Raw genomic sequence first — 13,109 nt, 5'->3', positions numbered from 1 at the left:
ACCGGAAGGCCAGTTCGTGTTAGGAAATTCCAGCCACGTGAGCCAACCCAGGCCTGGGATTCTGAGCAGCCGGTGGCTTTAGGAGAAACTGAAACTTGGCTTGCTGTGGGTGGAGTGGTCACGGGGAATTTAAAGAGCTGCCACTTCCTTGGGTTCCCAGAGGGTACTGGGAGGTCACAGCGGCGGAGGGACGCCCTGAACCGGGTGTGAGCCTCTCTTCTCCTGCCCCACCATGCACCTCTGCGGGGGCGATGGGCCGCTGACCAGGATGGTGAGTACAGGGGGCCAGGTTCAGGGGATGAGAAGGGGAATATGCCCCAGGGTGCCCGGTGCCAGCTCTGTTCACATGGGCTGTGTGGCCGAGGGCTCACACACCCTCTCTCTGGGCCTCAGTTTCTTCAGGAGATTGGATCGAGGGCGTTCCTGCTCTCACATTGCAGATCCAGCCTCCAGTTTAGAACTTAGCCTCTGAATACTGCTCTCTCCTAACCTACCTGTTCGTTCACTGCCATTACAGGAGCCTTCTCTTTCCTCCCCCAAGTTTTCTGGCCATGGTTCCCTTGGAACCTTGCCTCTCTCCCAGGACCCAGGTACCAGAGGCCCACCCACTTCTCTCTCTGCAGGTCTTTCCCCCAGGCTCCAGTCTCTCAGTCCCCACATCACTGGGAAGGGGCCTGCTATGGCCATGAACCTAGGAGCACAGAGTCCTCCACCAGGGAGGCCAGGGTCTTGCCTGAGGTCCCTACACTCAGAACACACCTCCCAGAGTGACCTGTGGGAGGGCGGGTTGGGCTGTGGGGTCTCCAGTGTTCCCTCTTGTCTGACCTTCCAAAGCCCTGGGCATTTGTGTTAAACATTTCATCTAAGTTTCATGAACCACAGTGTAGGGGGAGGGTCACAGCTGTCAACCTTTGAGTCTGCTCTTCTATTAGAAGGGACTCGATTCACCCATTCTAGGCTGCTGTCCGCCTAGAATGCGAGCAACTTGAGGGCAGGAAGTTTTGCCTCTTTTGTTTGCTGCTGTGTCCCCATAGCTCAGTGTGTGGCACATAATAGGTGCACAAGAAATATTTGTTGCGTAAGTGAATATCAGCTTTGGGCCCGAGCTGGGCATGGGAATATGGAGTGAAGTCAGAACCCCCGCCCTGCCCTTACAGACAGAGCTCATGGCTAGAGAAATCAACACCTTGACCGTGGAAGTAATAGCGATCAGAACAACAGCGGCTGACTTTTATTAACCCCTGCCTGCTTTATGTCCTGTGAGGAAGGCGCTGGTGCCTCCACTGTACGGCTCAGGTAGCTGGGCACACAGAAATGAGTGATCTGCCCAGAGCAACACGGCTGATAAGGAGACGGTGGGTGTGAAGTCGGTCCTGTCTGGGTTTGAATCCTCGCTTGTGCTGCCCCATCGTGAGCTGTGAGCAGGACACGTGGGTGAGGCTGGCAATCCACCGAGGAGTGCTGTGTCTGCGACGGGGTGTGTGGACACCGAGGGAGCCAGAGAGGGCTTCGAGGAGAATGGGGACCCTTGGGGACTTGATTCAAGAAGGGTATGGCTTTACAGCTAGCCAGCCCCTGCCAGTACCCCTGAGCCTTTGGCCTCTCTCCCTACAGGACCCTGAGGAACATCAGAGGCAGCTGAAGAAGAAACAGAATAACCGTGCAGCTGCCCAGAGAAGCCGGCAGAAGCACACGAACAAGGCGGATGCCCTGCACCAGGTGGGGGATGCCTCCCTTCCCATTCCTGATGTCACTTACCTGGCCCGGCCACCTCTTCTCTGTCTCGCCTATGAGCAGTTCCCCCTGCACTGCCGTATGTGCCAGGGGGCCTGAGTTTGGGAGGAGGGAAGGGCTTTGCAACTGAGATTTGGAAATTCCTGGGTGTTGAGTGGAAACCGTGTGCCAGACACACGCTGGGCTGCAGGGACATGACAGTGCATCCTCAGCCCGGGCCTACCCTCAAGGCACCCCCAATTTAGGGGGAGGAGACAAGGAGGGAGGCAAACAGGGAAAACCTGGCTCAGTGACCAGCCGAGGCACCGGTTAAAATGCAGCTCCTGGCCCCTCCCCACCCAGGACCCACCTCAGGAGGTGCTGCACTCTGGTGGACAGGTTCTGATGGGGGTGGCCAAGACGACACTGTGAGAAACAGGTTCAGGGTTAAGACGGGCTGGCCTTAGAGTCCCAGCTGTGGCACTCATTAGCTGCAAGTCACTTCCCTCACTGAGCTTCACTGTCCTCATCCGAAAACGGGGACAATAATCGCTGCCCACTGGCAGGACCCTTGTGGAGACTAAAGAAGACAAAGGAGCCCGGTGGGAAGGGGGAGGGCTCCATTCACACTTGCCTCTTCACCTTGCATGGTAACCTGACCTTGGAGGGTAACCTGACCTTGGAGCTTCCCTTCTACCTCTGTGCAGAGAGAAAGGACACCACCAGTTCCATCCCAGGGGGACGATTAGGCTGGGTTCAGGACCTGGCTTTTGGGAGGGCTGCATACATGTTAGTCCTTATAGCAATGAGTCAAATTCAGAGCCCTCCACACCCAAAGGCCCTACACTCTCTGTAACCCCGCCCCCACCTGTCCACCGTCCTCTCCTAACATCCTACACCCTGTTCTCTCTGTTCCTTCACTGGCCAAGCACATCCAGCCTCAGGGGCTCCCCCTGGCTGCTCCGTCTACCTTCAGACAGCAGCCTAGCTAGATCCTCACTTCTTTCTGGCTGTTGGTTCAAATGTCACCTCCTCAGAAGGAGGTGGTCTTTCTAAACATCTGATCTAAAGAGACCTCTCCTATTACTCTGCTTTATTTTTCTGGTTAGTACTGACCTTCTATCACATATTTAGATGTTGATCATTGCTTGTCTTCCTCACCAGACTGTAAGCACTCTGAGGGCAGGGAATTGTTCTCTTCCCTGCTGTTTCCCCATCACCTGGACCAGTGCCTGACAAATAGAAGGGACTCAGTAATTCCCTGTGGAGCGAATGATAGAGTCAGGATAAAGTGCTTTGGGAACACATAGGTGGGAGCAACACACAGGTAGTTGGGTCAAGGTTATTTAGAGATGAAGCCTGAACTGGTTTTCAAGGATGAATAGGAGTTTTCCAAATGGATGAAGGTAAGAAAAGGCATTTCAGGCAAGTAAAATAGGGCTGGCATGGCCATAAGAGAGTAGCACCCTGTAGAATGCACGAGAATGAGGACTGATGCCCAGGATGGCACCTCCCTGGCAGCGGTAGAGACTTCATGCATTCGTTTATTCCTTCCTTCCAGAAATGCCTATTAAGTATCTCCTGTGTGGCAAGCACAATTCTAAGCATTGGAGATACAGCTGTGACTTCAGCAGACAAATGCCCAGCTCACCCTCCCCAGGGCTCATATTTTCATGGGGGAGCCGGACAAATAAATGACCCATGAGGTATTTGAGATATCAGATGGTGATACGTGCTCTGGGAAAAATTAAAGCAGGGAAGAGGGAAGGGACTGGGGCATGTGGGGTGATAGAAACCTAACTAGGGAAGCCGTCCCGGAGGAGGTGACATTTGAGCAGCCTGAAGGTGGCGAATGAATGAATGAGTGAACGAATGAGTGAGGAGCCAGTGACTCAATTTCTGGAGGTGAATTGAAGACTTTGCAGAATTTAGGTGAAGGGTGACCTAATGACATGTTTTTAAAATGTCTTTCCACATTCCATGGCAGAAACCAGCTTGGGAGTGGGGCTGCGGGTGGCTTTGAGGCCTGTTAGAACTTTGAGTCCATGGCTTAAGCAACATTTTAACACAAAACACCCTTGCAGCTTCTTCTTTTAAAAAGTGATCATAAAGGGGGGTAGGTCGGGGAGAGGGCCAAAGGAAGTCACTGAGCCTGATGAGCTGTGGAAATAAAGTTCCTTCTGCGTTTTCCACCATTGTTGTCATCATAAATGGTTGTTTAGAACTGCACGTCGATTACTGTCCCACTGGGTTCTCAGAACCCAGGGTTCAGCAGAACAGAACCCAAACACGGAACAGAACACACCTGTGCTGCCAACCTGTAAAACATGACCCTGGACTCCGGCCACGGTGCCTCAGTGGGAAAGTTCTGGGCACTGGGGAGGTCTGGCAGTGGCACTAAGCCGCCTAGAGGTGTCCAGGACAGAGGACATCTAAGTTGTCACAAGAAGGCCATGTCAGGATTAGCCCAAGGATGGGGGTGCTGGAAGTGTCCAGGCAGGGGAGAACGGAAATGTGGCAAGGAAGCAGAGTCCATATGGGGAACAGGAAGTAGGAGAATCAAGAGAAGTCGGAGAGATAAAACTGGAGGTGTGAACTGGGGCCACCATGCACAGGGAGTCATTAGAGACTTTAAAGGGCTTTAACGTTCGATTAACGATGCAATCACTGAATGTCTCCTCTGGGCCAAGAGATCTAGGTGGTTTGGGGGGCACACCAGTTAGGAGGCTGGTGGAGCTCCCAGGTGAGTGGAGATCCCAGGCTGATTAGCTCAGGGACCTGGCAGCAGGGATGGAGAGCAGGCAGATCTGAGCCCTAGCAGGAGGTTGAGTTGGGGGGACTTGCCGGTGTTACGGAAGGCTGGCCAGAGAGTAGCCAAAGGGCATTCAGACGGCGGTGGTATCCTTCCTCCTATATCGAGGACCTTGGGGGATTGGGAAATAGGGCTCTTGCTGGGCCCCTGATTCTGGCTGACATAACCCTCCCCACCCTTCTGCTTCTCCCCCCAGCAGCATGAGTCACTGGAGAAACGCAACCACACCCTGCGGAAGGAGATCCAGGCCCTTCAGGCTGAGCTGGCGTGGTGGAGTCGGACCCTGCACACGCACGAGCGCCTGTGCCCCATGGACTGTGCCTCCTGCTTGGCTCCAGTGCCCCCTGGCCGCTGGGGCCAGGCTGAGTGGCCCCCAGGCCCCGTGCGCCCTGGACCACATGGCTGCCAGGAACAGCCAGGCCCGTTCCGGACCCCGGTCTCCTCTCCGATGGCTCTGCAGCTCTCTCCAGATCCACAGCCTCATGGTTCCCTTGGCCTCCTCCTGTCCCCTCTGCCCTCACTGTCCCTTGGTCCCGCCCCTGTCACTGCATCCTCTGGCCAGCCGTCCCCTAGCCCTGTCCAATCTGCCTCGCCCACTGGCTCCGGCCTGCTGAGGTCTTCCTCCAAGCTCAGCACCCTCCTGCCCAGCCCCCCAGCCCAACCTCCCCCTCTACAGTCCCTCGGGCTGGAGCACCCCACCAGGGGGAAGCTGGTGTCCTCAACCCACAGCCCCTCAGCTGCTCTGGGGCTGGGCTTTCTGCAGGGCAGGGAGCATAAGGCCTGCTTCCTCAGCAACAGATCGGCAAGGGCCCCGCCCCCTCTGGCCTTCCCCCTGCTCTCCTCTGCTCAAGTCCACTTCTAACCCGGCCCCCAGAGCTGGGCTGGCCCCTTCCTTGGACTCAGGAAGCAGCCTCAGCACATGGGCATCTCCTCTGTTGCCACTGGAAGCTGCCTTTATTGGCTGACCAGCTGAACCAGGATTTCACCAGGGAAAGGAAGCCGTCACTGTGTGCCCACCACTCTGCCAGGTCCTGTCACCGCTCCTTTCTTATTTCAACCTCATGGTAATCCTGCAGAATCCAGATTGTCAGTCTATTTTTCAGGAGTGGGAAGGAGACAGGCTCAGAGAAGCCAAATGACTTGTCTAAGGTCACACAGCCTTTCTTGGGACCTGAAACACCACGATCTGCTCCTCCTTCTCCTAGTGGAATCATGGCCCAGGCACCCTAGGGCCTGAAGTCCTAGAAACTGAGAACTGGTGTGAGAGGTTTAAGTGCTGGGAGTGGGGAGGGGCTCTCCCTTCTGCTTTGTGATTCCCAGGGCCACGGAGCCCTGCAGTCTCTGAAACCTTGCCCTTGCTGGGGCTGGTCCAGAGTCCAAGCCTGGGTGGGGAGGGGCCAGGCAGAAGCCCAGAAGTGAATTCCTTCTGTTCTTTTCAGTGCCAAAGAACTGAACCTGTGGGTTGGAGTTGGGGACAAGCCTGGAGCGGTCCCCCCTGGGATTTCTACATGCTGAGTACCCATAGCCATACCGTGACCTTGGGGAGATTGCGAAGGGTCAGCTCTCCAGGCTATTCCCCAATAACTCCCTGCCTCCCCCCTTCTCCCAGGGCCATGGTGGGTGGACTTCTGAGAGCATTCATGTGATGCACAAAAGGCAGGTGGAAAGAATGAGGGAAGGACCAGGTGCAAAGTTATGTTTAAGCAAGTGCTGGACTTGAACCTGGCCGCGGTGAGAACTGTGTCTTCTCCGGTATCACCCCCATCCCTGTGCAGCCCTCAGACCCTCATTACCCTCAGGCCCCTCTGAGCAGTGCCCCTCATTGCTCTTTGGCCTGATGGCAGCTGAAGGGGCTTGGGGCTAGGTAGGAGCTCAGCTGTAGCGCCTGCTCGGGGATGGGGGTGGGGTGGGGGGTGGCGGGTTCTCATTCAGACTCAGGACAAACACTGTAAGGGGCCTGAGATGAGAAACTCCAGCTCTTCACCCAGATTTTCACACACATGTAAACAGACACTATGCTAGTATTTGACACACTCCAGGATGCTGAGCACAAGTCTTGGTACCTAGACTTTATGGTAAATAAAATGTTGTCCAATTCTTTTTGCTTTGGTTAGTTGTTTAAAGCTCTGGCTGTATATTATACTATTGAAACCAAAGGGCCTTTGCAAGAAGAGGGAATAGTCTAGAATCTCAGAGGCGGGTGATCCCTCATAGACCTCCTAATCCAACCCTCCCCCCATATTGCAGATGAGGAAACTGAGGCCTCGAGATGGGATGGACATGCTTGGACTCATGCAGTAAGAGGAGGTGTCATGGCCACAGGATTGTGGCTGGCTGCAGAGCTGGGGTCACCAATAGGTTCAGGGAGAACAGATTGGTGGGAGGGAAGCCAAGATGCTGTTGGTTGGAGGTCTGGGACAAGAGTCGATATGATGTACAGTGCTCCAGGACTCACAGGGAGATGAGGATACTGTGGCCTGGCTTATGTCTATATACCCTAAAATTTGTCAGGCACTCTGTGTTTAACTCGGGTTAACTCAATGATGCCTCTAATAACTCTGCAAGGTAGATATAGTTATTACCCCTCTGTTTGGAAGGGGAAAGTGAAGCCCAGAGGTGTTAAGGTCACGTAGCTAGGAAATGGTATAGGGTCAATGTAACTTTAGGAGCACTTAACCACAGGTGACCCTGCCTTCTACCTTCCTGGAACTTTCCCTGTAGGCCCTGAATGGAGGGGCCGAAACATGCCCATAGATGTGACCCAAGAAGGTAAAACCCTACTTTAAGCTCAAAACAAGTAAGAGAAGGGAGTGACTTAATTAACGTTGGTACACTCATACCCTGAAGAGATGGTAAGAACAAAGAATGCTTTGAAGAATATTTAATGAGGTGAGAAAATGCTTATGACATATGAAGCAGAAAAAATAGAATGTGCAACTGTCACTATAGTGTGATATTATGTTTGTTTAAAAATATAGACAGAATCAAAGGAGTGAAAGGAGGTGTTGTAGATTCTTGAGGGAGATGAGCTAATATCTGTGAATCCCCAAACTGTAAACACAACTACCACTGTAGCAGAAGCCTTCCACATGGTTGAATATATCCTAGAAATCTGTATCTGGATGTATCTATTGCTGCATAACAAATTATTCCAAAACTCAGTGGCTTAATCAACAAACATTTATCATCTCAGTCCCTGTGGAGTGGGAATCTGGGCACAGCTTAGCAGGTACCCCTGGCTCAGGGTGTCTCACGGGCTCCAATCTAAGTGTTGGCCAGGGCTGCAATCATCTGAAGGCTCGACTGGGAGGATCGACCTCCAAGCTCACTTGTGTGGCTGTCTGCGGGCCTCGGAAGGTCCGCCCCCAAGCTTATTCACAAGGTTGTTGGCAGGATTGGGTTCCTGGAGGGCTGTTGGACTGAGGACCTCAGGTTCTTTTTCTTTTCTTTTTAATATTTATTTATTTATTTGGCTGTGCAGGGTCTTTAGTTGTGGCACGCGGGATCTAGTTCCCTAACCAGGGATCAAACCTGGGCCCCCTGCATTGGGAGAACAGAGTCTTAACCGCTGGACCACCAGGGAAGTCCCCCTCAGGTTCTTATAGGCTGTTGGCTGGAGATATTATTTCCTTGCCACTTGGGCCTCTCCACAGGGCCGCTCAACATGGCAGCTGCTTCCCTCAGAGCAAGTAAGCTAGAGAGTGAAAAAAGGTGAGCAATACAGAAGCCACAGTCTTTTTGTAACCTAATTTCAGACATGACATCCTGTCACTTTTACTGTATTCTATTGAGTAGAGGCAACTCACTAGATCCAGCCCATGCTCAAGAAGAAAAGATTACACAAGGGCATAAAACCCAGGAGGCAGGATCACTGGGGGACATCTTGGAGGCTGCCCATCACACTGGGTGAGAACCAGCACTTTCTTGGATTCCTTCTTTTCCCTTTTATCATCAGCACTAGCAGCTGGCTTTCTCTGGGGAGACCATTTCTTTAGAAGGAAACAATTTTGACCCTTTGGCAGCAGTGGCAATGCCCCTACAGTGGTCAGAGAGGATCTGGGAGGTTTGAGGCTGCAGCAAGGCGAGAGATCCACAGCCTCAAGTCAGCCTTGCAGTAAGCACAATGCAGACGCTCACTCCTCAGAATGAATGACCCTTGAAGTGATGCATGAACAGTCAGTGCTGAAATAGCAGGTAGGTGTAGACCAAGAGTCTTCTATGCTTTGAAAAGTAATCACTCACTGGAGGACTAAAGTTTAAATTCAATTTAAACTCTTTGAGCTGTTATTTTCTTTTCTGGTATTCACCTCTATAGTGGGTTGAATGGTAGCTCCCTAAAAGATAAGTCCACCCATAGCCTGTGAATGTGCCCTTATTTGGAAAAAGGGTCTTGCCGATGTAATTAAGTTAAGAATCTCAAGATGAAATCATGCTGGATTGTCCAGGTGGGCCCTAAGTCCAATGACCAATAAGAGGAGGTCGCCAGTAATGGGAAGAGAAGACACAAAGAAGAAGGTCATGTGAAGACAGAAGCGGAGATTGGAGTTAGGCAGTCTCAAACCAAATAACATCTGGAGCCACCAGAAGCTGGAAGAGGCAAAGAAGGCTTCTCCCCTATGGAACTTCAGAAGGAGCAGGGAGAGCCGTGAGGAAGCCGTTGCACTCATCCAGGTGAGTAATGGTGGTGGCCATGACCAGGGGGTGGCAGGGAGGTGGTAAGATGAGGTCTGATTCAGGGTGTGCTTTATAGATAGAGCTGATGGGATGAGCTCATGGATTGGACGTGAGGAAAGGGAGGAAGGAAGGATGATGTTGCAACTTGGGGCCTGAGCAACTGGTGGTTGGTAGTGCCAAAGACCAAGAAAGATTGGGAGAGGAGCAGCTTGGAGTGGGTGTGTGGGGGGGAGGGGAGATCAGGAGGCCTGTTTTGGCCATGTCAAGTTTGAGATGCCTATTTGCCATCTAACTGAATAGAAAAGAGTTTGGCAATTAGGGGAATGGTCAAGACTGGGTATATAAATTTGGAAGCCAGCAGTGTACAGATGGGTGGGTGGACACTGGGGACCAGATAAAATGATCTGTGAAGGCCCTTGCAGCTGTGTCTCCATGTGGGCCTCCTCTTCTTGTGCCCCAGAGTTCTCTCAGCCTGGCACTCCTTCCCTCCTGCATGCCCAGAATCTGCCCCCATCCTTTCTCGTCAAATGCTTCTTCCTCCAGGAAGCCTCCTATGACCCTCCAAGATAAAAATGACCCCCTCAGGCTCCTCATCACACCCGTGTGCCTTTCACCAGCATCTATCGTTTTCCTTCTTGCGTGACTGTGGCTTTTTATCTTTCCATCTCCCTCAATGGCAGCAACCAGTCAAGCGCTCCATGAGTACTTTTAAACAGCTCATTCATTGGGAGGCAGGAAAGCATGACGGTGAGAGAGCTTGAGCTCCAGGGCCAGATAGGATTGGGTTCATGTCCCAGCTCCACTACTTCCTGGCTCAACTTCTTCAAGCCTCAGATTTCTTATCTGAAAAATGGGAACTGAAAAATGTACCCACCCACAATTTACCCTATGTATATGTTTGTATGTGTATACATATCCATATATACATGTAAATATAATATATATTATATATATAATAGAAAAGCATATGTTCACCAAAAGACATGAACAGAATTTTTATATCAGGTATATGGATAAAGGTAGAAAACTGGAAACAACCCAAATGCCCCATCAAGAGTATAATGAATAGGAACTTCCCTGGTGGCGCAGTGGTTAAGAATCCGCCTGCCAATGCAGGGGACATGAGTTCGAGCCCTGGTCCAGGAAGATCCCACATGCTGTGGAGCAACTAAGCCCGTGCACCACAACTACTGAGCCTGCGCTCTAGAGCCCGCGAGCCACAACTACTGAAGCCTGAGCACCTAGAGCTGGTGCTCCTCAACAAGAGAAGCCACCGCAATGAGAAGCCCGTGCACTGCAATGAAGAGTAGACCCCGCTCGCCACAACTAGAGAAAGCTGCAGTGAAGACCCAATGCAGCCAAAAATGAATAAATTAAATAAATAAATTTATTAAAAAAAAGTATAACGAATAACTTGTGGAATATTTTACCCTAGGTAATGCTACACAGTAACAAGAATGAATAAACTGCAACTATATGGAATAATGTGCATAAACTTCACAAACAAAATATCGGGCCATAGAAGCCAGACACAAAAGTGGAGACAATTTGTATGATCCACTTATATAAAGTTTAAAAGTAGAAAAAAGCTAATCTATGCTGTTAAAAGTCAGGGTTATGGTTACGGTTGGAGGATAGAACCTCGAAGGGGACAGGAGGGGTCTTCTGGGGTGCGGATAATGTTCTGTTTCTTGATCTTTGTGGTGGTTACATGAATATATTCACTGTACGAAAATTCACTGAGCTGTATGTTTATGATATGTGCTCTTTCCTGTTATGTCTTATATACTTCAATAGAAAGAGGGTGGATGTAAGGAGCACATCACAGACCCTGGCATATAGCAAGTGAGCAATAAATCTAAGCTACCGCAAAGGAATGAATGAAAGAACCCATGCCTTGGCCCCAAGTGAAACCATTAACAATCAGAACCATGGACAGATCAGAATCTGCATTCAAGGATGGCTGGAGGAAAAGGAAGAGATCTCTGGTCTGATACAGGGGACTCGAGGCAGGAGAGAATCTAAGACCTTTCCTCTGAGATTAGCAGTTCAGTTCCTTCTGAAGGGCACTCCTATCATGCAGAAAGGAGAACATTCCTAGGGGACCATGGGTATCCGTGTGTGTGTTCATGCAGAATTTCATTCCATTTTAAAAGGTCTGCAGCCCCTTGTTTTTCTAAGCCAGTGAATGCTGAAATCTCCCTAGAGAGGCCAATCCTGGATCCAGGACATCCCCATCTTGCTCAGGTTCTTGCAGGCTTTGCTCACAATCTTGGGTTTGTGTTTATCTAGTTAGTGGGGAGAGGGAAGGACTCCAGGCAGGGTAAAAATAACCTATGACAGAAGATTTCTCAGTCATGCGCAGGCTCCAGCAAGGAAGGCATATTTTGTATCAATTTAATGAGCTGCTTCATCTGGTAGTGATTTCCCTGTTACTGGGAGCATCCACACAGAGGCTGCACAAAAACCTGCCAGGATACTGCAAGGGGGACTCCTACAACATGAAGAACTTACCCAGGTGAATGCTGAGGGCACGCCAAGACTAAAATTCTATTATTTAATTCAACACAAAATTTCCTTGAACACATGAGCTGCTTCTCTCTGCACTGCTCCTCTCACAAGTATGTTTCCTTTTCCCTAAGACTTAAAATATTTCATGCTCAGTAGGAAATTTGAAAAGTCAGGGGAAAATTATCTATACCATTGAATACTACTCAGCAATAAAAAGGAGTGAATTACAGAGACACGTACCAACTTGGATGGAGCTCAAGGGCATTATGCTGAGTGGAAAAAGACAATTTCAAAAGGCCACCTATTGGGGCTTCCCTGGTGGCACAGTGGTTGAGAATCTGCCTGCTAATGCAGGGGACACGGGTTCGAGCCCTGGTCTGGGAAGATCCCACATGCCGTGGAGCAACTGGGCCCGTGAACCACAGCTGCTGAGCCTGCGTGTCTGGAGCCTGTGCTCCACAACAAGAGAGGCCGCGATACTGAGAGGCCCGCGCACCGCGATGAAGAGTGGCCCCCGCTTGCCTCAACTAGAGAAAGCCCTCGCACAGAAACGAAGACCCAACACAGCCAAAAATAAATAAATAAATAAATAAATAAATAAATAAAGTAGCTATTAAAAAAAAAAAAGGCCACCTACTGTAAGATTCCACTATGTAACATTCTCAAAATGACAACATTATGGAGATGGAGAACAGATTAGTGGTGGCAAAACTAATCCCATCACCATAACACCCCAGACTGCGAGCCACGTGGCACAGAGCAGTCCTCCTGGGTTCTTTTTTTTTTTTTTTTAAAGAAATTCACGTTCTTTTTTATTTATTTATTTATTTATTTATTTATGACTGTGTTGGGTCTTCGTTTCTGTGCGAGGGCTTTCTCTAGTTGTGGCAAGTGGGGACCACTCTTCATCGCGGTGCGCGGGCCTCTCACCATCGCGGCCTCTCTTGTTGCGGAGCACAGGCTCCAGACGCGCAGGCTCAGTAATTGTGGCTCACGGGCCCAGTTGCTCTGTGGCATGTGGGATCTTCCCAGACCAGGGCTCGAACCCATGTCCCCTGCATTGGCAGGCAGATTCTCAACCACTGCGCCACCAGGGAAGCCCCTCCTGGGTTCTCTTACCCTCTTGTTCTTCACCCAGGCACCCCTTCCTAATAAAGTCTCTTGCTTTGTCAGCACGTGTGTCTCCTCGGACAATTCATTTCTGAGTGTTAGACAAGAGCCCACTCTCGGGCCCTGGAAGGGGTCCACTTTCCTGCAACGAAATGCCTTAATAATTCACAACACCGTCAGAATTTGATCAGCAGGAAGTGGATGGGAATGTGCTGGGCTTTGGAATCACAAAGACCCATACCCATCTGAGTGTTCCAGTTCTTTTTATATATATATAAATTTATTTATT

At 50.7% G+C, this 13,109-nt stretch overlaps 1 protein-coding gene across 2 annotated transcripts; it reads left to right on the top strand.

Annotated features, from left to right (window-relative positions):
- Positions 1 to 7: 7 nt before the first annotated feature.
- BATF2 (basic leucine zipper ATF-like transcription factor 2) lies at positions 8 to 12,316 on the top strand. Of its 2 annotated transcripts, none has more exons than XM_082477008.1 (3): positions 8 to 271; positions 1,615 to 1,719; positions 4,725 to 12,316. In XM_082477008.1, the coding sequence occupies exons 1-3, from the start codon at positions 233 to 235 to the stop codon at positions 5,385 to 5,387; spliced, it is 807 nt and encodes a 268-aa protein (XP_082333134.1). In that variant the 5' UTR covers positions 8 to 232; the 3' UTR covers positions 5,388 to 12,316. The 2 variants fall into 2 exon arrangements, with proteins under 2 accessions (XP_082333134.1, XP_082333133.1); XM_082477007.1 differs by having other exon boundaries at positions 9 to 271; positions 4,722 to 12,316.
- The last annotated feature ends 793 nt before the right edge of the window (positions 12,317 to 13,109 follow it).

Source organism: Balaenoptera physalus (assembly GCF_965194825.1).
Source record: "Balaenoptera physalus genome assembly, chromosome: 10".
In the NCBI taxonomy this organism is placed as follows: Eukaryota; Metazoa; Chordata; class Mammalia; order Artiodactyla; family Balaenopteridae; genus Balaenoptera; species Balaenoptera physalus.
The sequence above is the reverse complement of the archived record's forward strand: the minus strand, read 5'-3'. Positions and strand labels throughout refer to the sequence as shown.

Bases quoted from the DNA above. Each gene is read 5' to 3' on its own strand.
- BATF2 (XM_082477007.1), top strand. From the start codon at position 233: ATGCACCTCTGCGGGGGCGATGGGCCGCTGACCAGGATG. The intron at 272-1,614 runs GTGAGTACAGGG...CTCTCCCTACAG, and splicing joins ATGGGCCGCTGACCAGGATG to GACCCTGAGGAACATCAGAG. The intron at 1,720-4,721 runs GTGGGGGATGCC...TTCTCCCCCCAG, and splicing joins AGGCGGATGCCCTGCACCAG to CAGCATGAGTCACTGGAGAA.